This window comes from Thalassophryne amazonica, chromosome 12, assembly GCF_902500255.1.
Source record: "Thalassophryne amazonica chromosome 12, fThaAma1.1, whole genome shotgun sequence".
NCBI classification, from domain to species: Eukaryota; Metazoa; Chordata; class Actinopteri; order Batrachoidiformes; family Batrachoididae; genus Thalassophryne; species Thalassophryne amazonica.
In genome coordinates, this window is record NC_047114.1 from 47071457 (window position 1) to 47097720 (window position 26264).

A 26264-nucleotide genomic window follows, 5' to 3' on the forward strand; every position below is an offset into this window, starting at 1 on the left:
CTGACAACGCAGTTTATGGATGAGCAAACATAGCTGTGTGGCTTTACCATCCAGTGTGCTGGTATACTGCTGGCTTCTGGGTTTAACTACATCATGTGCATACACTCTGTAGGGAGTGTTCTGAGTTTGCTATGAGTAATTTGTAGTATCAAAGTTTTGGTATCATCCCCATAATTCACACATTCTACTCATTGTTGAATTGTCTTCTGATGTGTATTTCATCCTGCAGTTGGTGACATAGTGGGCATTATGACTGTCTCCACAGCTGGAAGCTTAGGTTGCCCATGTGAAGGTGGGCATCACGTTGCGTCCAGCAAGTGGTGGACACGGCTTTTGGATATTGTATAGGCAAAACAAAGTTGCTTTTTCAATTGAAGACCTGGGTGTCAGAACTACTTCAGTCCCAAAATAAATTATCTGGACTTGTGTACTTTACCCCACAAAGCCCTTCATTGCTAATTTTTGATGGCCAAAAAGACAGTTTTATTCCTCCTTGCTTTTCATAGTCACCTTTAACCTGTTTATGCCGTTGATTTTTTTTTTTTAATAAGTGGAAAAAAGTTGCATTAGTACCGTTGGGATTATTATTATTATTTATTGTGAGTAGAAAATGACAGTGATACACTTTTGCAATGTCACCAGTGGGGAAAAACAGATTAATACTCCGTTAAAGCTAGTATTACCCAAAAAGTCCAAAATCACTGTCAAATCAGGAATTGATGGCCTCAATAAAAGAAAATCTAACGTTGATACCACGTTTCACATCACGTCCCTCATTCTTTTAAAGTCCCCCTGCTCTGAAAGCTTGCGTTAAAGTCATACAAGATCAGAATAATTACAGTCAACTGTTAAGCGCATCAAAACATCACAGCCATCTCCATCAATGTTCTTTACTGATTTACTTTGGGGGAAAGCACAGCCTATACTGATCGTTCACACTGGCAGTGACACTGCTTCAGTTTTACCCCTAAACTGTACTATTCATACTCGTTCACATAATCGTCAACTCTGTCATCTCCCTTGAGGTGCTGGTCGGTAACCGTTGCTGCCAAATTGATGGGCTGTAACACAGCTCACATCCTTGAGTTTTTTTTTTTGCCTTGATTTGTAAGAAATTCACATATGCAGGGTAGATAATCATTGCTGCCTCAAGTTGCTCCAACTTCACACATTTCAAGGTGACAGTATCTGTGCAATCTGCTGTCACTGTAATACGGCTCACAGCGTGTTTGCCACGTGTGCTTCATACTAGCATTTTGATTGGTCAGTCATAGATATAGAAACTTACTTACTCAGAAATTATGAGTTTGAGTATTTCCTGCACTAAACTTTACTGAATTCACCAAGGACCATATACTTGAGTGCTTTTCAGAATTTGTTTTGGTAGCAGACGATACTGTGGCTGTTATGAATTAAACAACTGGTTGTTGCCAGGTCTTTTTCATCAAAAGTGTGACTGAAGTACTTGTTGCACGCATGTCTTCAGTTATTTTGGCACATGAACCCGATCTGAATCAGTTTATCCTCATTATATATATGCTAGCCTGGCTGCTAGCTGTTCTCCACCTGGGCCTGGCTGCTAGCTGCGGTCAACAGTAAACTGTAAGAAGAAGAAAAGGCGAAGTTAGCGTGAGAAAAAAGGTGCTGAGAAGGTGTTTTGCTTTGCTCCTGTTGCTGCTTGCTTTATTTTTAATAATTCCTATTATATATATATATATATATATATATATATATATATATATATATATATATATATATATATATATATATATATATATATATTTTTTTTTTTTTTTTTTTTCAACATGTCTGTGGGAGTAACTCAAACCAAGCCTCTGTGTGAAAGTTGTCAGAGATATCAACAAGAAATTTGTTTGCTTCAAGATAAGATTTTTGCGCTAGAAACTGAAAGAGGACTTCAAGAAACGACTCCTATGAATGCCAGTGGTAAGACTGATATTTACAACTTGAAGCTAAATGACACCATTTCTTTTCCAAGACTTTGCAACAGTGCCTACAACCACCTTGGGGCTAAGCCAAAACAAAATAAACATACTGGCATAAATAGAAGATATGTAATGTCACCTGGCATAAAAGTAACAAATAGATTTCTACCACTGGCAGAAACTGAAAACAATGAATATAGACAAAAAGAAAACTCTAGGGTAAATACAGAGTATGAAGTACGAGCAAAAAAGCAGAGGGAGAGAAAAAGTGTGCCAAAAGTCAAGGCCAGTGATATCCTTGTGCTCGGAGATGGTGCTATATCTAATATAAGCATAAACAGAGTGGTTACATGCAGTTATCCAAGTGCCACAGTCTCTGAAATAACAAGACGACTCCCTGATGTACTGGCCAAGCACAAAGGCGTGAAACAGCTGGTTGTGCATGTTGGTGAAGTGGACATCAGAAAGCAACAGTCTGAATTGTTAAAAAAAAAGATTTTAATGCACTTTTTGACCGTCTTGAAGAAGTGGGAATACAAACATTCATCAGTGGACCGCTTCCAAATATTGACAAGAGGATAAATAAATTTAGCCGGCTCTTTCAATTGAGTACATGGCTGTCCAGGGTCTGCCCAGCCAAAGGATTGCATTTTATAGATAATTTTAATCTGTACTGGCAACGCGAAGATTTATTTAAAGGTAAAGGCCCACACCTGAACAGAGGTGGAGTGAGACGATTAGTGGATAACTTTTTCTTCACCCTGAGAAACCAGAAAAAGCTACAGCCAAATGAAGAACAAAGTGAGAACAGAGATTCTGTCGCACCACCTCGGGACCTAGTAAAGGATCTAGCCCCAAACATGTCTCCAGTAGTCCAGAGAAATAATTTAAGTGCACCACTATCATCTGAGATCACAAAGGATACAGGAGCAGCATCACCAACTGCATTCGTGACGGACTCGGCTACAGTGCATTACCTGAATCCCTTGTAATGGATTCAGCTATAGCACCACCACCGGCATCCACTACTGAGGATTTAACATCGGAAAATCACCCACCACAAGCCTGGAACCCTCCTGCCACATCAACACCTTCTAGAGATTCTGTATCATTTCTGTCTCCTCAGTCATCACCAAGGCGATTTCCTGATCACCTCGAAAGCTTGGTGAAAACGGGGATCAGAATGGTTCCACTCACTCCAGACATGGCAAGACCAGGAATTCTATCTGCGAAGAAACACCACGTCCTTCTCCCTCCCATCCAGGTTTCTCCAGCTAAGGTCCCCCCAGCTCCGTCCCTACCGTCGGTGTCCGGAGCTGGTATTTTCAACAGCGTTAATGCTGCTGTCGAGGACGTTAAGGGCCTCTGCGTTGCTACCATTCATAGCAACCTTCATAACAACCAGAGGTCCAGGAAGGTAGTGTCTGTTTCTAGAAAAATTCCTATTGTCAGAACACATAGATTAGAAACAAGAAAGTTATTCAGACTGTCTGAAAAGAGAAATCTAATCTACATTTCAAGTAAAAAGATTACACACAGTGAAACACAGATAAGTCTCAAACATGCTGTACTCAATGTCAGATCTCTGAATAACATCATTTTTAATCAATTTTATTTCTTCTTTTAATCTTGATTTTTTGTTCTTAACTGAGACATGGCTTGACAAAAACACAGAAAATGCAGTTTTGATTGAATGTAGTCCACCTGACTTTAATTTTATGTCTGAAATAAGACAGGATCAGAGAGGTGGAGGTGTATGTGCCATTTGGAAAGACAATATACCCACCCATAAATTGTCATTTGGGATTTTTCCATCATTTGAGTATATGGCCTTTAAAATGCTGGCAAAACAATCTTCTATACTGTACATGACCATTTACAAGCCACCACAGAATTGTTTTATTGATGATTTTACAGAATTGCTCTCAGTTGTGTGGACAGAATTTGTTTGTTGATCACAGGTGATTTCAACGTCCATGTAGATGTAGCCGATGACAGACAAGCCAAAGAACTCAGTGCTGTCCTCGAAATGTTTGGTCTAATGCAGCATGTAAGCGAGCCCACTCATAACAGAGGCCACACTTTAGACCTTATCATCACAAAAGGTGTCACTATCTCACATGTGAATGTTGTTGACATTGCTCTCTTTGATCATTTCTGTGTCTTCTTTGACATAAATGTTACATCTAGACCAATAGTTGGGCCGGCAGTTACTCGAAGAAGATGCATAAATGACACAACAATGGTTCAGTTTGTTGAAATGATCAAATTTGAAATTGTCCCATATTCTAATGTTGATGAAATATTGAGCGCTTATACATCAAGTGTTTTAAATGTATTGGAAACCATTGCTCCAGTTAAAGTTAAATTGGTTAAAAATAAAGAAAAAGCGCCATGGAGAAATGAAGATTTGGTCAGGGCACAGAAAAGGGAGTGTCGGAAAGCCGAGCGAAAATGGCGAAAGTCAAATCTTCAGGTTCATTATGAAACTTACAAAGGCATGCTTTGTGTGTTCAACTTGACTTTACGTCAAACAAGGGAAAGGTATTTGTCGAAAATCATTTCAAACTGCAGTAACAATTCCCGTGTCCTTTTTGCCACAGTTAATAGATTAACAAATCCTTCAGTTTCTCTGCCTTTGGAACTGGTTTCTACTTCCAAGTGCAGTGAGTTTGCAAAATTCTTTAATGACAAAATTCAGACCATTAAAAATGCTATCATTTCAACAACTCAGATGGTATCACTGCAGCCTCTGAAACATCTAGAGTTGGCACATTTTACATCTGTAACTGGCAAAATTATTGATGATGTTATCTCTGGTCTGCGTTTATGTACTTCTTGCCTAGATGAGTTACCCACTAGATTCCTGAAGTCTGTGCTTAGCACTTTGCTACCACAGATCACTCATCTAGTGAATACCTCACTGCAGACTGGAACATTTCCGGAGGCCCTGAAAACTGCTGTCATTAAGCCTCTTCTAAAAAAGAGCAGTCTTGATGCAGCAGTCTTGAACAACTACAGACCTTTATCAAATGTGCCTTTCTTAGGGAAAGTCCTGGAGAAAGTGGTTCAGAAACGGCTCGCTGACTTTCTCGTTTCTAATAAGGTTTTTGACACTTTCCAGTCGGGTTTTAGGCCACACCACAGCACAGAGACGGCTTTGATTAAAGTGACAAATGATATCCGTGTAAACACAGATGCAGGCAAAGTCTCAGTCCTGGTTTTGCTGGACTTGAGCGCTGCCTTTGACACAGTGTACCATCGGATTCTACTACAAAAGTTAGAAAATTGGGTGGGAATCACTGGTACTGCATTAAACTGGTTTAAGTCCTATCTTGAAGAGAGGACATACTTTGTTGAAATTGGAAATTGTGTCTCGAGCAAAGTGGCGCTGACCTTTGGGGTTCCCCAGGGGTCTATACTGGGACCACTCTTATTCAATTTGTACATGCTTCCATTTGGTCAGCTGATACGCAGCAATAATGTATCCTACCATAACTATGCAGATGACACTCAGATCTATGTGTCATTGACAGCAGGTGAACTGGGGCCTGTAGATTTACTTTGTCACTGCATCGACCAGATTAGTTTGTGGATGCAAAACAACTTCCTCCAATTAAACTCAGATAAAACTGAAACCATTGTCTTTGGCTCACAGAAACGAGAGTCATCTGTCACCTCGAGTCTCTCTCTCTAAAGCCTAAAGATCAGGTTCGAAACCTTGGAGTAATCATGGACTCAGACCTGACTTTAAACTGTCACATCAAATCAATAACATCAGCAGCTTTTTACCATCTAAAAAATATTGCTAAGATTAAAAATATAGTATCCAAATCGGACTTAGAGAAGCTGATCCATGCTTTTATCTCCAGCAGATTGGATTATTGTAATGGTGTACTCTCTGGCCTCTCTAAACGAGCTGTCAAACAGCTACAGAACATCCAAAATGCTGCAGCTCGAGTCCTGACAAGAACCAGGAAATATGACCACATTAGTCCAGTGCTCAGATCTCTGCACTGGCTTCCAGTCACTCAGAGAATAGACTTTAAAACAGCTTTGCTTGTGTATAAGTCTTTTCATGGTTTAGCACCAAAGTATATCTCTGATATGCTAGAGCCATATGAACCATCGTGGGTCCTGAGATCCTCTGGGACTGGTCTTCTACTGGTCCCCAGAGTCAGGACTAAACACGGAGAAGCAATGTTTCAGTTTCATGCAGCTAAAATCTGGAATAAACTCCCTGAAATGGTGAGACTGGCTTCATCTGTGACAATGTTCAAATCCAGGCTGAAAACTGTTTTTTTCAGCTTGGCGTACGAGAACTGAGAGTCATCTATTTGCCCTCTTCTTTTTAAATGTAGTTTTGAAATGATATTTATGTTTTTATGATTTTGTGTGTTGTGATTTTATCTGTATCTTGTAATTTTTATGAAGCTGTGAAGCACTTTGAATTGCCTTGTTTACGAATTGTGCTGTATAAATAAACTTGCCTTGCCTTATATGAACTTTAAAGTTGGAGTACAAAATGATGGCATTTATTGTTTTCCAGTTACTTACACAAGCTAGCTGGGATGGACTAACCTCCCCATTCAGCAGTAGCGCATGCAGGGGTATTGTTTTGGGTCTTGTGTACCCATATATCTGAGGAGATATGCTTTCTGAAGGAGAGAGCATATCTCACCCTTATTGGCCTCTCTTCATTGGCTTCCTGTTAATTCTAGAATAGAATTTAAAATTCTTCTTCTTACTTATAAGGTTTTGAATAATCAGGTCCCATCTTATCTTAGGGACCTCATAGTACCATATCACCCCAATAGAACGCTTCGCTCTCAGACTGCAGGCTTACTTGTAGTTCCTAGGGTTTGTAAGAGTAGAATGGGAGGCAGAGCCTTCAGCTTTCAGGCTCCTCTCCTCTGGAACCAGCTCCCAATTCGGATCAGGGAGACAGACACCCTCTCTACTTTTAAGATTAGGCTCAAAACTTCCCTTTTTGCTAAAGCTTATAGTTAGGGCTGGATCGGGTGACCCTGAACCATCCCTTAGTTATGCTGCTATAGACTTAGACTGCTGGGGGGTTCCCATGATGCACTGAGTGTTTCTTTCTCTTTTTGCTCTGTATGCACCACTCTGCATTTAATCATTAGTGATTGATCTCTGCTCCCCTCCACAGCATGTCTTTTTCCTGGTTCTCTCCCTCAGCCCCAACCAGTCCCAGCAGAAGACTGCCCCTCCCTGAGCCTGGTTCTGCTGGAGGTTTCTTCCTGTTAAAAGGGAGTTTTTCCTTTCCACTGTCGCCAAGTACTTGCTCACAGGGGGTCGTTTTGACCGTTGGGGTTTTTCCGTAATTATTGTATGGCTTTGCCTTACAATATAAAGCACCTTGGGGCAACTGTTTGTTGTGATTTGGTGCTATATAAATAAAATTGATTTGATTTGATCTTGGTGAACAAAATACCTGAAGAATTGTGATTTGAATCAACTTGTGGTGGAGCGTGAGAGGAATTTGTGTCAGACATTTTTCTGTAATTAGTCTCTTTCTGTGCTCAGGAACGATGAGAAGACGGCAGCAGACTACAAGATTCAGGGAGGCTCCGTGCTACATCTTGTGCTGGCGCTAAGAGGAGGATTAGCGCTCAGCAGTCGCTGTATACGCCCAACCTCCTCTTCATGAGTCAATGTTGTCACAGGATCAGCTGGGTGTGTCACCATCTAAACGCATGAGAGCACAGTGATGTGTTCCCTGCCCAAAACAAGCAACCAACCCAAAAGGACTTTAAATCCTGCATAGCTGTTTTTCCTTCCTGTAAACTTTGCCCAAGTCCTTTCAGAGGCACTGACAGTGTGACAGACAGTTTGTGTGAATAAATGTGAAGGATAATATGAGTCGTTCTCCAGTGCAAATACACTGTCAGATACAAAGCAGGATTCTGAAAACTAGTTTCTAGTAGAAAATAATAGAACTGAAAGCTGGTCTTAATATTTCGGTTGATGTCATCACCTGAAAATGTGTGAAAACACACACTGCTGAAATGTGTTGCACAACTGGTTCGTGTTTAAGACAGATTTGTCACAAACCTCTTACAGCTTAAATTATCTTCTGTTACAGTCTGTTGCCCTGAAGGATTTCATTCAGTTTATTATTTTGGAAAGAATCCAGCCCGTTCCTGTAGTGTTTATAAGAATGAATATCTAAAATATACATCTTGTACATAGTGGTTTTCTCCATAATTCTTCTTGTATCACTATACACAAAACATGAACAGCAAGTTAAAATATTGTCAACGATAGAAAAGGAGGTACAGTTCTGGAAAAGTCAGTGTATGACTGAAAATGATTAAAAGCTTTTGTCCATTTATCCAGGTAGAACAACGTCAGGAGTAGGTTTAAAAACAAAAATAAATTACTGGAATGCTGTCGAGTTTAAAATATTTGGTCTGGGCCCAGCCTGTGTCACAAAGGACTGAGTCTGCAGGGGTTTTTTTTTTATTCCAAACGATGGCCTCATAAGGTCTGATTGTTTAGATTCGTGGTTCCCTCCTGGGGGTCTGATCTGAGATTGTCAGAATTAGAAGTACACATCTTAAAACAACACACACTGGACAATTAAAAAGATGAGATCTTTTTCCCCTTTGGATTAAGGAAACGAGAATAAACAAGTCATGTTAATTTTGCCACCCTGCCTAAAACAATAAAATTTGGAGTCACTCACTTTGCTGTTTTTGTGTGTGGGGGTGGGTCCCAGGTTCTATTTGGTCCTGTCCAGACGGATTAGCAATCTGGCTTGCTTTCTAGCTGGATAGCATTCAGACTTGTTTGTTTTTCAAATCCTGATCATCATATATATGGATCCATACCCAATGCGACGAAAGCTGACTTATTTACAGTTTCAGGAGAATTCAGTATGAATTTACTGCATCGGGACACAAGATCGAGGGTGTGTGTGTCAGTGTGGATCTGGACACACAGGCTTGTAACGTGGAAAGGAACGCACCCAGCAGATCCTCTTAGTGAGAAGGCGCTGCAGAGAAAGGCTGTTTGCTGTCCTCTCCATTGTAGCCGCACTGAACGCTGCCACCATGGAGAGGACGCTGTGGGTGCACAGACGTAAGAAAGTCTGACATCATGATCACCGAGCCAGCCGGATTCAGACCACATTTGCATTCAGATCTTCTCAAATAGAAAATAATTCATCTTAAATGTGAATATCGCTGTTCACACTCAGATAAAACCTATCTGGCTCAAGTCTGACTTGGTTCGAATCCTGCTCAAGCTGGATTGCCAACCTCAGTCTGAACAGGGCCTTAGATACAAGTGGAGAGGATGGTGAACCACTGCTTTAGGCCACACCTCTCACAGGTGATTTGTCTGTGTGGTGGCCAGTAAATTGGATGACTGGGTGACATTCGTGTGAGTGAAGCCCAAAGGTTCGAATGTCGAGTTTTTAGATACCCGCTACACCTGAGCGAATTTGAAAGGCGTCTTCAACTCAACAATTGTCTAGTTAATATATATATTTTTAAATTAAAAACATGTTTTCATCAGACATCACTGCTTGGTCTTCAGAATTAAATAGAATTACAGTTTATATATATATATATATATATATAAAAAAAAAAATCTTAGTTCTCAGACATGAAAGGCACAGGGGTGGGTGGGGGTGGTAAGGTGTTTGATGTACAGTTCAGGCAGGTTGACAATAAACTGGAGTTGTGTAGACTGGACTAAAACCCAGTATCAGGAGTGTCTGTCATTTTAACAACAGACAGTTGTCATAATGCTGTTGGATCATCCCGCAGCCTTCAGTGTCACGCAGCACCCAGTTTTGGAAAAGTGTCGATTTGGACTGTATCCTGAAAAGCTGATCCTTGGCTGGTGTAAGAGACGCGGACCCTCATCTTCAAGTTCACCTGTAAAGATAAGAGGCTTTAGAGGGCCTGTTGCAGCTGGACTGGCTTTAGATAGCATTTTAAAACTAAAAGTTTTTGATTATGAATGTTCTGACATAGAAGGTCTGTGGCCGCTGTAATTGGAAGTGAAACATGGTGATACAAAGTGAGGCATCTGCCACTGAACGGTCATAGTTACACAGTTAACCTGTCACCATTTTGTTATTTCTTTTGGTCTGCAAGCTCCACTAAAGTGACACAATATGGAAACTCCCAAAGTGGATTTGGGCCACACTGCCGAACCATTTGAGGCATCTCGGCACACTCACTGTGGATTTATCTGTATTCTGGGTGCAGTCTCAGTTCTCAAATTGCATTCACTAGAATAATGCCAACAGTTGGTCCCCAAATGTCAACATGTTAAACCCACAGCCACTACTGCTAAAGTGAAGACGCAGAGACAACTGCAAGGCCCACTGTAGTTTGAGAATCATTTCAGTCATGCAGCCGCAGCTGATCACTGTGTCCTCTCTCTACAGCTTTTCCCCATCAGTCCAATTTAAGGACTAATCAGCTATCAAAGTTGCAAAACAACACATGCCCCTCCCTTTACCATGACCTACACAAAAACCTTCCCAAAGCTGCAAGGGAAGGTGATGGTCTAGTGGTTAAGCGTTGGGCTTGAGACCAGAGGATCATCAGTTCAAATCCCAGCCTGAAAAATCACTGGAAATTCACTAAGGGCCCTTGGGCAAGGTCCTTAATCCCCTAGTTGCTCCCGGTGTGTAGTAAGTACCTTGTATGGCAGCACCCTCACATCGGGGTGAATGTGAGGCATTACTGTGTAAACCACTTCGTGTGTCTGATGCAGATGGAAAAGCACTATATAAATGCAGTCCATTTAAGCATAGCCAGATAGGGGTCAGTTAAGGACTACACATGGGTAAAGGGACAATTTGTACCAGGATTGATAATTAAAGTTACTCCAAATTTGGTTAAGAGTGATGCAAATTACTGGTTGAGCTAACAGGCTTTTCTTTCTTTTTTTTTTTCTTTCTTTTTTTAAGAAATGTTACAATTGGCTATCGTGTGGCACCATGTCATGGAATCCAAAAGACGATGCCCTTTAGTTTGGAGGTAAAAATTACTGGAATTGGCATTTGTCACCAATTTTGCTGTTTTCAACATCAAAACTCAAACTCTTTAGAGCTAAGACAGCATAAACACCTTCATGGAATCCTTATGATGAGGCAATAATGTATACATTTCGACATGATTACAGCATTTTTATGTTTATGTAATTCTCAACTGATCCCTACCTGGCCACAGCTATCACTTTGGAAAGGCATGTTTTACCTTCCCAAAGTGATTGTAAGTGGATTGTAAGTGTCCTGTTGTCACCTTAGGTGGAACTTGAATCCTGCTTGGCCCATGTTCTACAAGGTTGAGCAGTTTGGGGTTCAGTGTTTTACTCACAGGCACTCAGGAGCAACCAGACCCGAACCCCTTAACTCTTCAATTAACTGACAACCTGCTGTATCGAGTGTGCCACATTCACCCCATTTCTAGCCACTCCCGTGCAGACCCACCTTGTTGGGGTTGTTGAGGACGACCACCTGGGTCACCTTAGCTGTGCTCTGTGCAGGAAGAGAGTCTCCACTGGGAGCCTTCATGTGTAACTGGATGCTCTGTAGGAAGGATTAAATGAACAGCACAAGCACACACGCATGTTTGTTCAGTCACTTATTGCAGTAAATCCACCAACAGCTTCACATCCTCCAAAAGTTATAGTGTGTCTGTCTAACTGCTGCAACAAGATGCACCAGCACGTTTGAAGTTCTGCAGTGATGCCTGACTGAGTGGCTGTGATTCAAACCTTGGGCACTGCGGCCTGCAGGGTGAAGTTGCTGATGTCTGACGTGGTGTTGTTGGAGGCTGTGAGTGTGACTGTGAGAGACGAGTCTCCGTGTTTGTCACAGTAAAGGGTCAAAGTCACACCGTTCTTCTCGTACACAGTCACTGTGGGCGCTGTGGAAGATGTGTTGGCATTAGATTAAACTCAAACGAGGGGAACCACATCATCTTTTGTTTGTCTAGGTGCAACAAGGGTATGTCTTTGGGTCTGACCTACTGCAAGGGGGGAGGGCTCCAATCCTCCCAGCAGATCGAGAAGGTCCACACCAGGAGTGCTGGTTGACTTAGCGGGTAGACCAAGTGCTGTGCTGGACTTCAGAGGCTCATCACTCAGCAAGTCCAAGAGATCACTCACCTGAAACCCATGGACAGGACGGACAAACCACAAACTCAAATAATTATTTTAACGTGCACAATCAGAAGGACATGAGCCCAACGATTTCCTAAAATAACTGTTTAAGAGCATTAAACACTTGGCAAAGTGCCATGACAGTTTATGTAAAAAGCAACCAAAAAAAAAAAAAAAAAAAGGAGCAGAAAGTAAGCTGGGCTTCCCAAAACCACCGACCTACCAAAATGCACAGCCGGATATCTCGTTTTGTGGTCAGAAAATATGAAAACTTTAATCTATGCAGTCCATAGATATGAATCTAGATCAGATTAGATACAGTAGTGTTCAGAATAATAGTAGTGCTATGTGACTAAAAAGATTAATCCAGGTTTTGAGTATATTTCTTATTGTTACATGGGAAACAAGGTACCAGTAGATTCAGTAGATTCTCACAAATCCAACAAGACCAAGCATTCATGATATGCACACTCTTAAGGCTATGAAATTGGGCTATTAGTAAAAAAGAAGTAGAAAAGGGGGTGTTCACAATAATAGTAGCATCTGCTGTTGATGCTACAAACTCAAAACTATTATGTTCAAACTGCTTTTTTTTTAGCAATACTGTGAATCACTAAACTAGTATTTAGTTGTATAACCACAGTTTTTCATGATTTCTTCACATCTGCGAGGCATTAATTTTGTTGGTTTGGAACCAAGATTTTGCTCGTTTACTAGTGTGCTTGGTGTCATTGTCTTGTTGAAACACCCATTTCAAGGGCATGTCCTCTTCAGCATAAGGCAACATGACCTCTTCAAGTATTTTGACACATTCAAACTGATCCATGATACCTGGTATGTGATATATAGGCCCAACACCATAGTAGGAGAAACATGCCCATATGATGCTTGCACCACCATGCTTCACTGTCTTCACTGTGAACTGTGGCCTGAATTCAGAGTTTGGGGGTTGTCTCACAAACTGTCTGTGGCCCTTGGACCCAAAAAGAACAATTTTATTCTCATCAGTCCACAAAATATTCCTCCATTTCTCTTTAGGCCAGTTGATGTGTTCTTTGGCAAATTGTAACCTCTTCTGCACGTCTTTTATTTAACAGAGGGACTTTGCGGGGGATTCTTGCAAATAAATTAGCTTCACACAGGCGTCTTCTAACTGTCACAGCACTTATAGGTAACTTCAGACTGTCTTTGATCATCATGGAACTGATCAATGGGTGAGCCTTTGCCATTCTGGTTATTCTTCTATCCATTTTGATGGTTGTTTTCCGTTTTCTTCCACGCGTCTGTTTTTTTTTTTTTTTGTCCATTTTAAAGCATTGGAGATCATTGTAGATGAACAGCCTATAATTTTTTGCACCTGCATATAAGTTTTCCCCTCTCCAATCAACTTTTTAATCAAAATACGCTGTTCTTCTGAACAATGTCTTGAATGTCCCATTTTCCTCAGGCTTTCAAAGAGAAAAGCATGTTCAACAGGTGCTTGCTTCATCCTTAAATAGGGGACACCTGATTCACACCTGTTTGTTCCACAAAACTGACGAACTCACTGACTGAATGCCACACTACTATTATTGTGAACACCCCCATTTCTACTTTTTTCTACTTTGATTTGTGAGAATCTACTGAATCTACTGGTACCTTGTTTCCCATGTAACAATAAGAAATATACTCAAAACCTGGATTAATCTTTTTAGTCACATAGCACTACTATTATTCTGAACACTACTGTATAACTTTATTAATCCCTTAGGAAGACTCTGCCAGTGAAACTGAGGGTCCAGCAGCATTGGATTGCAGCACACAAGGTAAAAAACACAGAGATCTGACAAAAACTTCGTTTTTGATAAGATAACAAGCACAAGCCAAAACAAATATGCAACCATCGGGAAAGTTCTCTGTCTGATGTCAGCTCAAAGTTTTGAGCGTGCACACAACTTTCCGACAGATTCGCTAGACATCAGCTGACAAGGAACATGTTTAATGAAAGCGAAACTTTGTGCAAGACAAAAATGGACACATGGATGAGTTATTTTTTAAAGGACGAAGTCACTATCTCAGCAGGAGCATGCACAGTGTGGCTAAAGGTCCTCTTCCAGTTAAAAGGTCAATCAGGAATAGAACAGTACTAGTGTAATGTGAATACACATTGACAATATTTTACAGGCTTCAAATCTGTGGCGCATTAAAATGTCATCTTTACAATATCAAAGGCTGGGTGTCTGTGCTTTCATTCTTAGCAAATGAGTGTGAATTAGTTGTAGAATTACTGAAAGCGGGCATATTAGCGCACATAAAGATTTTTCCTTGAAAGACGGACGCTGACATTTGTTTATGTTTGTGACCAGGATCGAATGCACCTGTTATATCATTTTTCAACAAATTTCATGTATTGTGTGAAATGAACCATTAATATGTTATAGAAGCTTATTAGAACTGTTTTCTTGAAGTTGCTATTGTTGATTGACGTAAATACGACATTTGAACAAGATGTGATACGTTTATGGGAAACACGAATGCCTATGTTTGTTTACGTAGATCCTAACAACTGCTTTAGCAAGATTTTACAACAAACATAGCTTCCTGTTCAGTCAAATAAATTAAGAACATACTGTAAAAGTCCAGAAGTGTACCGGCAGACTCCATCCTTCTCCCCCATCCACTTTTCTTCATTCATGGGGTGTGGTATAGTTTCGCCGTCACTGGTCATAAGCAGTGATTCACAATCTGCCTCGTTTTGTTGGACAACTTGTTAATTTGTTTAATGCTTATGTTACCAACTCCTCTTGTCTTTTCCTCATTTCTTCAGAAATGCTTTTAAATTCACCACTGTCCATCACCGAAAATCATCCAAACTCATCTCTGTTATCATCCATATCCATAAATTTTGTCTGTGTTGTCCAAAATCGTGTCCTAAATCAACTTTTCAATTGCATTTTGCGTGGACCTTTTCTACATCGCTGTGAAAACATTGGCGGTTTTTCAAATTTATCATGAATGACCTTCGGGCATACCCATGATTCATTGTGCACACCGAGATAACGACTTCATCTATTGTGATGAAATCAGACATTTTACTGAAATGGGTGTTCCGGTGAACACAGCATTGGCCATGCTTGTGCATCGGCCCACCCCACTTCAGGAAGAATTTCACGCAGAACGCCGTGGGCACTCTGCGTGCACGAGTACTGTAATTACTATAAAGTCTTAATTTAGTTATTGTAATATTTGTAAAATGAATATTGACATCATGCCTCTTGCATCGGTGGTCTCGGATCACTCTTTTATTCAGTTTATAGTTTTGCTGCAGTGTTTAGTGGAACAACAACCTTATTTATCACCACGGCAATGCATTAACTCCTCAACTACGACTGAACTCGAAGCTAGACTGCCTGATATCTTAGCTTCACGTTTGGAAAATGCCCAATCAGTAGACAGTCTTCTGGATAGTTTAAACTCAGCGCTTTAAACTACACTCGACATGACTGCGCTACCTATATTAAAGCCATGCCGCCCCCCCCCCCCCCCCCCCCCCCCAAAAAAAAAACAGTCACCTTGGTTCAATGATAACTTGCGTGACCTCAAGCATAAGGCTAGAGGTCTAGAACAGAAATAGAGCAGTTCAAAATTACAAGTATTCCACCTCACGTGGCATGATGTTATAAGCATGCACTACTGGCTACAAAGCGGACATATTATTCTGATTTAATCAGCAAAAACAAGCATAACTCAAAGTTCTTTTTCGAAACAGTGGCAACACTTATTCATGGACAACCACCTGTAGTTCGCTCTCCTTTTACAGCACAAGATTTCTTTGATTACTTTGAGATGAAAATAGACGGCATTAGGTTAAACATATCCCAGCGTGCCTTACCCCAGCCACTACACCCTGCTATTGAGGTGGGTGCCATTTGATAGTATCTCACTAGGCGTGCTGATAAAACTCGTAACATCTACAAAAAGCACAACCTGCTTATTTGATCCCATACCAACAAAACTGTTAAAGGACCTGTGGCCCACTCTTGGGCCGACTGCGCTGGAAATTATTCATCTCTTATTAACCTCTTCAAATCTGCAGTGATTAAACCATCACTTAAGAAATCTAATCTTGACCCTAGTGTATTGAAAAACTATAGGCTGATATCAAATCTATCATTTTGCTCTAAAATTCTGGAAAAGGTGGTTTCATGGCAGCTCGTGGACCACCGTACTGAGAATAATCATTTGAGCCACTGCAGTCTGCTTTTAGAAAATCTCATTCCACAGAGACAGCTCTCACTAAAGTGGTGGATGATCTTCTGCTTGCAATGGGTTCAGGCACCACCATGGTTCTGGAGCTGTTAGACCTTAGTGCTGCGTTTGATACCGTGGATCATCATATTCAACTCAATAGATTGGAGATTCATTTTGGGACTACTGGGAATGCCCATGCATGGTTGGCATCACACCTGATCAGTCGTTCTCACCGTCTTCTCTATCTCTAACCTTAGTGACATAAAATTTGGGGTTTCACAGGGGTCCGTCTTAGGCCCCGTGCTTTTCTCCCTTTATATAGCACCCCTTGGGCACATACTGCGGCATTTTGGGATTACCTTTCATTGCTATGCTGACGATACTCAGTTATACATGCCGATAACTGCTGGCAATCTTAACCACAAAAAAAAAAAAAAAAAAAAATCCTTAGAAGACTGCCTTGCATCAGTGAAAAGCTGGATGTCTAGAAACTTACTACTTTTAAACTCTGATAAGATTGAAGTGATGGTTTTTGGTCCAGTGAGGCATCGGCATCAATTTGACCAGCTAACACTTAGCCTAGGCTCATGTGTCATACATCACACTGACAAAGTGAGGAACCTTGGGGTAATTTTTGATCTTACGTTGTCCTTTGACCTCCACATTAGAGATATTACAAGGACTGCTTTCTTCCACCTGCGAAATATAGTGAAGATTCTTCCCATCCTGTCTATGGCTGATGCTGAGACCCCGATTCATGAGTTTGTTTCTTCTAGATTGGACTACTGCAATGTTTTATTTTCTGGTTTACCGCAGTCTAGCATTAGGGGTCTCCAATTGGTTCAAAATGTTGCTGCCAGACTTTTGACAGGAAGCAGAAAGTTTGACCACATTACACCCATTTTGGTATCCCTTCACTGGCTTTCTGTCCCAGTCAGATCAGATTTTAAGGTTCTGCTACTAACCTATAAAATTGTTCATGGAGTGGCACCTCCCTACTTAGCTGACCTAATTAAACCCAAGGTACCGGCCCCGGCTCTGCGTTCTCAGGGTGCAGGACCACTTTGTGTCCCTAGGGTGAATAAAAAGTCTGTAGGTCACAGAGCTTTCTCTTATTGTGCCTCTGTTCTGTGGAATGATCTCCCTGCATTACTACAACAGTCAGATTCTGTAGAGACTTTCAAGTCCAGACTTATAATGCACTTGTTTTTCCTTTTGTATGGTTAGCATACTGGCATAGTATGTTACTCTGCTTTTTACCTTTTTAAATTCATTTTATTAGGAAATGGAGCAGGCCGCGATCTCAACTTTATCTAAAGTCTGGGTCTTTTAGTGAAGCTTAGGGCTAGTGGCCAGAGATCACCTTAGTATTTCTTCTGTTTTTCTTGTTTACTTAATGCTGACAAATTATACTGTATTTGTTGTCTTTCTGATGCCTGATTCTGTTTTGTTTCTCTCTGTTTGAGGCACGGCTCCATCCGGAGATGGGAGTGGTGTCTACTTCTGCAACCCTCCCGCCCTGTACACCGGCAAAATTTCCTGTATAATCGTTTTGTAAATTGTGTCGGTAGAATGGCCCAAGCAGAGGGTCGCCCCTTTGAGTCTGGTCTGTTTGAGGTTTCTTCCTCAAATCATCAGAGGGAGTTTTTCCTTACCACTGTCACCTGTGTGCTTGCTCTAGGGGTTGGTAAGGTTAGACTTTACTTGTGTTAAGCGCCTTGAGACAACTTTGTTGTGATTTGGCGCAATACAAATGAAAATAAATTGAAACTGTAATCAGATACCTTGTTCACAGGCTCTTGGCTCAGCAGCACCTCCCCTTGCTTGAGTTTGTCTGTCTCAATCATGTTTAAAGCTTTGCCTGTTGATTCTCCATTGATCTGACCAGAGTTCTTTTCAATCACAGGCATCCTCTCCAACACAGCGGCTCTGCAGAGACAAGTAGCAGCTCTGAAGTTTTGTGGTCAGTTTTACATTGTACAAAGGCACATTTGTTTTTATCACAATTGGACGCAGCGATTGACCAAAGTTGCATGTGTTACCACAACATCCAGTGTTTTCTTTGGATAAGGGGGAAAAATATTTCAAGCAAAATAAAAGCACTTGACCCCATCAGTACATAATGTTGCATACCTCATGTGATCATATTTTTTGAAGAGAGCATTATATTCAACTGCCCTCTGCTGGAGCTCCACATCTATGCAGCTGCCGTAGATGCTGACGATGCTTCTGATCCGACTGGAAAAAGCGGAGAAAGAAAAATACAGAAGAGCGATATTTGGAAAAAGATTGCAAAAGGTCTTCTGAACTATTTTGTAATTGGATCCTTCATATGTTTCATTCATTTTCATCTCACAGGAAAAAAAAACAAAGAAACAACAAAACATATAAAAGAGGTAATGCACAGGCCTGTCAGATCTAAAAACCATGCACCTTTTTCCTCTTCATAATTCAGGGTGGGTAAATATGGGCATACACACACACTGTTATGTTCTTTTTTGTTAACGCAAACACCAAATTTCTAATGTGTAGTCAAACCAGGTCTAATCATGTATACCTTAGATCACACCTGGGAGTCAGAACCCTTTTTAAAGTTGGGGGAGCAATATTGAGTTGGGGGGGTGTCTGGGGGGCCAAATTGCACCATTTTCTAGAAAAATGGTGCAATTTGGTGCATTCCCGTCTGTTAAAATGCACAGGAATGCACCAGATTGCACCAATTTTCTAGAAAATGGTGCAATTTGGTCCCCCAGACCCACAGAACTCAATATAGCTAGTTTTCAAGCTCACCTCTTTTTTCAAAGAATTTGGTTAGCAGCTGCTTCCTTCGTTTAGTTTTCTTTCCCTGTCCTTTTTTCTCTTCTTTTTTGAAATCCGGACTTTGATTTTTTAGGAAAGACATATTTTATTAAAGCCTAAACACTAGGGCTGCAACTAACGATTATTTTAGTAATCAATTCATCGGTCGATTATTTTTTAGATTAATCGTTTTGTTTTTGTTTTTTTACTTACATGTGAGTTTTGCCATTATTTCTTTAAGTGAGTTATTATTAAAAGGCCTTTATCACGCAACATCAACATTTGAGCTTGAAACAAACTTACGTTATATTGTGGTCAAAAACATACCTGGAGTAGTGTTTTGTTTTATTTTGTACATATACATCACTGACACACCACAAAAACATTTCCATCAGGTTTCACCCGATTCTGAGCATTTTTAGATGCCCACAGCAACTATCTCAACCACTGACAACATATCACAGCAAGAGTCCACAAAAGACCTGACTAAAGTGTAATATGTGATCTTTAAAAACATATTTTCATGAAAAAAGACACAAATGTGCAGTTAACTGCATTTTATTTTTACTTGTGTAAAAACACAGCTTAGATGTGGTTTGACCGAAACAAATTGTCATTAAACTTAAATAAAACAGGGGTGAAGTGGAGGTTTAAGAGTCACTATGTGTTCACAGGAAACATTTATTCTATATTTATTTATGTTCATTGTTAGTTGGATTTATCTTTTCTGATGTGTTTAATCAGGTTATCTTTGCCAACTAACAAAGATAGATTGATCATATTTAAGATCGAAGCATTAAATAATGGTAGGGCTTCCTTGAGCAGCCTGGTAGGAATGGGGTCTAATAAACATGTTGATGGTTTGGATGAAGTAACTAATGAAAATAACTCAGACAGAACAATCGGAGAGAAAGAGTCTAACCAAATACCGGCATCACTGAAAGCAGCCAAAGATAACGATACGTCTTTGGGATGGTTATGAGTAATTTTTTCTCTAATAGTTAAAATTTTGTTAGCAAAGAAAGTCATGAAATCATTACTAGTTAAAGTTAATGGAATACTCAGCTCAATAGAGCTCTGACTCTTTGTCAGCCTGGCTACAGTGCTGAAAAGAAACCTGGGGTTGTTCTTATTTTCTTCAATTAGTAATGAGTAGAAAGATGTCCTAGCTTTACGGAGGGCTTTTTTTTATAGAGCAACAGACTCTTTTTCCAGGCTAAGTGAAGAGCTCTCTTTTTCAGAGGAGCTACAGCATCCAAAGTTGTCTTCAATGAGGATGTAAAACTATTGACGAGATACTCTATCTCACTTACAGAGTTTAGGTAGCCACTCTGCACTGTGTTGGTATATGGCATTAGAAAACATAAAGAAGGAATCATATCCTTAAACCTAGTTACAGCGCTTTCTGAAAGACTTCTAGTGTAATGAAACTTATTCCCCACTGCTGGGTAGTCCATCAGAGTAAATGTAAATGTTATTAAGAAATGATCAGACAGAAGGGAGTTTTCAGGGAATACTGTTAAGTCTTCTATTTCCATACCATAAGTCAGAACAAGATCTAAGATATGATTAAAGTGGTGGGTGGACTCATTTACTTTTTGAGCAAAGCCAATAGAGTCTAATAATAGATTAAATGCAGTGTTGAGGCTGTCATTCTCAGCATCTGTGTGGATGTTAAAATCGCCCACTATAATTATCTTATCTGAGCTAAGCACTAAGTCAGACAAAAGGTCTGAAAATTCACAGAGAAACTCACAGTAACGACCAGGTGGACGATAGACAATAACAAATAAAACTGGTTTTTGGGACTTCCAATTTGGATGGACAAGACTAAGAGTCAAGCTTTCAAATGAATTAAAGCTCTGTCTGGGTTTTTGATTAATTAATAAGCTGGAATGGAAGATGGCTGCTAATCCTCCGCCCCGGCCCGTGCTACGAGCATTCTGACAGTTAGTGTGACTCGGGGGTGTTGACTCATTTAAACTAACATATTCATCCTGCTGTAACCAGGTTTCTGTAAGGCAGAATAAATCAATAGGTTGATCAATTATTATATCATTTACCAACAGGGACTTAGAAGAGAGAGACCTAATGTTTAATAGACCACATTTAACTGTTTTAGTCTGTAGTGCAGTTGAAGGTGCTATATTATTTTTTCTTTTTGAATTTTTATGCTTAAATAGATTTTTGCTGGTTATTGGTGGTCTGGGAGCAGACACCGTCTCTACGGGGATGGGTAATGAGGGGATGGCAGGGGGGAGAGAAGCTGCAGAGAGGTGTGTAAGACTACAACTCTGCTTCCTGGTCCCAACCCTGGATAGTCACGGTTTGGAGGATTTAGAAAATTGGCCAGATTTCTAGAAATGAGAGCTGCTCCATCCAAAGTGGGATGGATGCTGTCTCTCCTAACAAGACCAGGTTTTCCCCAGAAGCTTTGCCAATTATCTATGAAGCCCACCTCATTTTTTTGGACACCACTCAGACAGCCAGCAATTCAAGGAGAACATGCGGCTAACATGTCACTCCCGGTCTGATTGGGGAGGGGCCCAGAGAAAACTACAGAGTCCGACATTGTTTTTGCAAAGTTACACACCGATTTAATGTTAATTTTAGTGACCTCCGTATTGGCGTAACCGGGTGTCATTACTGCCGACGTGAATTACAATCTTACCAAATTTACGCTTAGCCTTAGCCAGCAGTTTCAAATTTCCTTCAATGTCGCCTGCTCTGGCCCCCGGAAGACAATTGACTATGGTTGCTGGTGTCGCTAACTTCACATTTCTCAAAACAGAGTCGCCAATAACCAGAGTTTGATCCTCGGCGGGTGTGTCGCAGAGTGGGGAAAAACGGTTACAAATGTGAACGGGTTGGCGGTGTACACGGGGCTTCTGTTTAGAACTACGCTTCCTCCTCACAGTCACCCAGTCATCCTGCTTTCCCGGCTGCTCGGGATCTGCCAGGGGGTAACTAACGGCGGCTAAGCTACCTTGGTCCGCACTGACTACAGGGGCCTGGCTAGCTGTAGAATTTTCCACGGTGCGGAGCCGAGTCTCCAATTCGCCCAGCCTGGCCTCCAAAGCTATGAATAGGCTACACTTATTACAAGTACCGTTACTGCTAAAGGAGGCCGAGGAATAACTAAACATTTCACACCCAGAGCAGAAAAGTGCGGGACAGACAGGAGAAGCCGCCATGCTAAATCGGCTAAGAGCTAGTAGCTACGCTAAGCTAGCGGATTCCTAAAAACACGCAAAGTGAATAATGTGTAAATAATTTAGAGGTGATTTCAGCAGAAGGAGTGCTTTAGTTAAGGCACGTAAAGATTACACTGGGAAACAAATCGTAATCTAGATAACTAGATCAATCTAACTGCGCAGATTAAACAGCTAACAGATACAGAAAAACACCGCTGTGCTCCGGAACAGGAAGTGATACAATACCGCAGTGAGAGCCTCATCTCACCTGAGGACTTTATGTGATCGACTGGTCGACTGTGATCGACGGGTTGGGCTGTAACATAACAAAATGTGGAAAAGTGAAGGGCTGTGAATACTTTCCGGATACACAGTACATAAGTATTCACAGCCTTTGCCATGAAGTTCAAAATTGAAGTCAGGTACATCCTGTTTCCACTGATCATCATTGACATGTTTCCACAGCTTAATTGTAGTTCACCTGGGGTAAATTCAGTTGATTGGACATTATTTGGAAAGGCACAAACCTGTCTACATATAAGGTCTCACGGTTGACAGTACATGTCAGAGCACAAACCAAGCATGAAGTCAAAGCAACTGTCTGCAGACTTTAGAGACAGGATTGTCTCGAGGCACAAATCTGTGGAAGTGTACAGAAACATTTCTGCTGCTTTGAAGGTCCCAGTGAGCACAGTGGCCTTTATCATCCATAAATGGAAGAAGTACAGATCCACCAGGACTCTTCCTAGAGCTGGCTGTCCATCTAAACTGAGCAACTGGGGGAGAAGGGCCTTAGTCAGAGAGGTGACCAAGAACCCAATGGACGGAAGCCACTCCTTAGTAAAAGGCACATGGCAGTCTGCCTGGTGTTTGCCAAAAGGCACCTGAGGACTCTCTGACCATGTGAAACAAAATCCTCTCGTCTGATGAGACAATGATTGAACTCTTTGTCATAAATGCCAGGTGTGAATACTCATGTACATATGACTTCTTAGTTTTTTTTAATTTATTTAAATTAAAAAAACTAAGAATGTGGAAAAAGTGGAGCGTTGTGAATATTTTCCAGATGCACTGTGTGTAGTTGTCTGCTGATTTGGTTTGATTTATAGGCGCTTTTACAATCAGTCAATCAATATTTGAATAGGTTTCCCCAATACCTTACTCACTCATCTTCAATTTCTTTCTCCAATTAAGGGTCACTGGAGGCTGGAGCCTATCCCAGCAGTCATAGGGCATGAGGCGGAGTGCACCCTGGACAGGACACCAGTTTGTCACAGGATCACATATAGACAAACAAACACATTCACACCCACACGCACACCTATGGACAATTTAAAGTTTCCAATCCACCTAACCTGCATGTTTTTGGATGTGGGAGGAGCCGAAGCACCCGGAGGGAACCCAAGCAAACATGGGGAGAACATACAAACTCCACACAGAAAGGTGACAGGTTGGGAATCAATCCCATGAAGTTCTTGCTGTGAGGAAACAGTGCTAACAACTCAGCCACTGTGCTCCCCTTCCCCAATACCTATATTGATGAAAAGTTAATCAGATCATCTGTTACATATCAACATGTGACACGGTAAATAAGATGCTGGCATTCTTAGTTTTGGAGTTAAAGTGTCTGAAAGAATGTGGGCATTCAGAGACTCACTCACCCAGATTACTGCAAATAAACCATGCTGGACGCAGCATGGAATTTAAAGTAAGTTGATGTCCAGTGAACTGTGTGATGCTTGTGTGGAGCATTTCCTGCCCAAAGGGCAGAAATGGGTTTTAAACAGACACAGCTGGTTATTATAATGCATGAATGTTTCTTACTCCACATTATCAGTGATGCGTGTGCTCAGTTTCATTGTGGCGGTGAGAGCAAAACCTCTGGTTGCCGGAGAAGACATGTGGGACTGGAGCACTGTTTCCAAGGCATCCAGGACGTCTTCTTCAGTCACCTGGTGGAAAACTGTGTCAGTCATCTTTTAAATATTCTTGACTCTAATTCTAAATTAATGAATTCTAAATTCTAATTCTAATATTCTAATTCAGTCACATCAAATTCAAGGCTGGACACATGATGGTGGACACACACTGAACCTTTTGTTGTCAGTCAGTATCATGGAGGTATGTTTGAAGACATGTCCCCTCTCAAAACTACTAAACTCTGCTCCTGCCTGGTGCTGTATGACTGGTGACTTAGATATTGCACATGACATCATCAATCCCTGGACTTTTGTGTGGTGCTATTTTGGTGATGCGCCGTCTTCACAGATGTCGCTGTTGTGTGAATTTTAGGTCATGAAGTAAAATTCTACAATGCAAAGATTGCTGTTGTGGGGAAAAATGCCATTCATCCATCCAATGTGAAAGTCATAGAAGATAAAAAAAAAAATCTAATTCTAAATCTAAATTCGGGATCTGCCAACAGGATGATGTACCACATGAAGTACCTGAAGTGGCTCGATTTCCTGACATTCTCCTCTCAACAGCAAGTCTCCATATTCTCCAATACACCAGCACGCCACCTGGACCAGGGGTTGCTGCACATACACACAGAGAAAATATTATCCTCGCATAACACATTTTCAGTTCCAGTAAAATAAATCAAGAAAATGCCAGTTTTGTGGTTCAAAACATCAGCACCCATCTTACCAAATTCCTCAATACATTAAAGAGGCAGAATATAAGAAAATAAAATAGGTTTTGGCCCAATATGTAGGGGATATTCAGAATAACCATTTCAAGGGAGTCACCTATCGTTACTATTAAACGTGAGTGTGAAGTCATATAGGCCTAGGGCTAGGAAGTCTAAGATTACGCAGTCTTATATTTGATAAAGGTAATGTAAACAAAAATAGGCCTTCAAATAAACGTATTTGTTTTTCACAACACTGTTAGGTCCCAGGTCTTTTGAAATGAAACAGGTATTGGATCTGGTTATTCTTTGTGCATATTCAGAACTGGCTGGAAATTTGCTAAACTGAAGCAGAATATGAATGACTAAAAATTTGTAATTTTTAAAAAAAAATCTATTTTAAGGGCCACAACTTGAGCCAATTTAATTTAAAGATAAGTGCAAGGTTTATGTTTCATTATTTTGTGTTATATTTCATGTCATGGCCCTGCGATAGACTGGCATCCTGTCCAGGGTGCACCCTGCCTTGTGTCCTCTGACATTTGCATTTGCTGCTACATTCAGTAACTTTCATCTCTGAGCGGCAAAGACTTGCGTTAGACACTTTAGTACTGTGAAACAGTGTAAATGTAAACTTTTATTCATTAAATGTTTTTGAATTTGATTATATCTCATCATTTGTGTTGGATGAATTTATTCTGCAGTGCGTCTTTTTTTTTTTTTTTTTTTGACTAGTAGTCACACAACGTGTCGCACCAGACTGCCTTCAATATTTTGTCAATTTTAAGTTTGTTTGCGCAAATTACATCATGTTATAAAGCATCACTCTGTACAAAAATCATTGGTGACAGGGCTGCTATTCGGCAAACATTCCATCCTTGAAATCTTAATGCCAATTCATATAAAATCATAAAATATAAAGTCATAATAAGTAATGTAATAAGTTGGTGGCATTGTCTTCTTCAACACCCATGCAGCGCAGTCTGATCTCAGACAGGGACACTGATTAAAACACAAATGTAGATCGATACACGTTGACTTTTAGGTTCTTAGTGTGGTAGTAAAAAGTACGTTCACTTTTCCAATTCTTCTAAATTCTGGATGGAGTGATGAAGGCTATAAGTGCCCCTTACACAGCTTATGTCGCAGGCACAGCAGGCTGACCCCACCTCATGCAGAAAGCAGGAGAGAGGGACAGGAGCAGCGACTCGTGAGGAGAAACAAACAACACAGAGACAATGTTATTTCAAGAAACGATCTTTGTACGTTTTGAATGTGCGTCCCGGGGATGTGGTACATACTGTATACTGTGCC

General features: G+C 40.7%; 2 protein-coding genes across 3 annotated transcripts in view; one reads left to right on the forward strand and one right to left on the reverse strand.

Annotated features, from left to right (window-relative positions):
• The window catches only part of nedd8l (NEDD8 ubiquitin like modifier, like), an 18442-nt gene extending 10613 nt beyond the window's left edge, over window positions 1–7829 (forward strand). The window contains exon 4 of the mRNA XM_034182709.1: window positions 7494–7829. Within this exon, the coding sequence (XP_034038600.1) occupies window positions 7494–7617 (124 nt within the window). The 3' untranslated portion in view covers window positions 7618–7829. The remainder of the gene's footprint in view (window positions 1–7493) is intronic.
• Window positions 7830–7978: 149 nt separating this feature from the next.
• The window catches only part of ap1g2 (adaptor related protein complex 1 subunit gamma 2), a 64355-nt gene continuing 46069 nt past the window's right edge, over window positions 7979–26264 (reverse strand). The window contains exons 15-22 of one of the 2 annotated variants that reach the window (XM_034182708.1): window positions 24766–24855; window positions 24143–24270; window positions 18459–18563; window positions 18110–18254; window positions 11960–12101; window positions 11709–11851; window positions 11422–11520; window positions 7979–9853 (exon numbers count right to left, since the gene is read on the reverse strand). In XM_034182708.1, coding sequence (XP_034038599.1) covers window positions 9752–9853; window positions 11422–11520; window positions 11709–11851; window positions 11960–12101; window positions 18110–18254; window positions 18459–18563; window positions 24143–24270; window positions 24766–24855 — 954 coding nt within the window. In that variant the 3' untranslated portion in view covers window positions 7979–9751. Of the gene's footprint in view, window positions 9854–11421; window positions 11521–11708; window positions 11861–11959; window positions 12102–18109; window positions 18255–18458; window positions 18564–24142; window positions 24271–24765; window positions 24856–26264 lie in introns of both variants that reach the window. The other variant, XM_034182707.1, reaches the window with a different exon arrangement.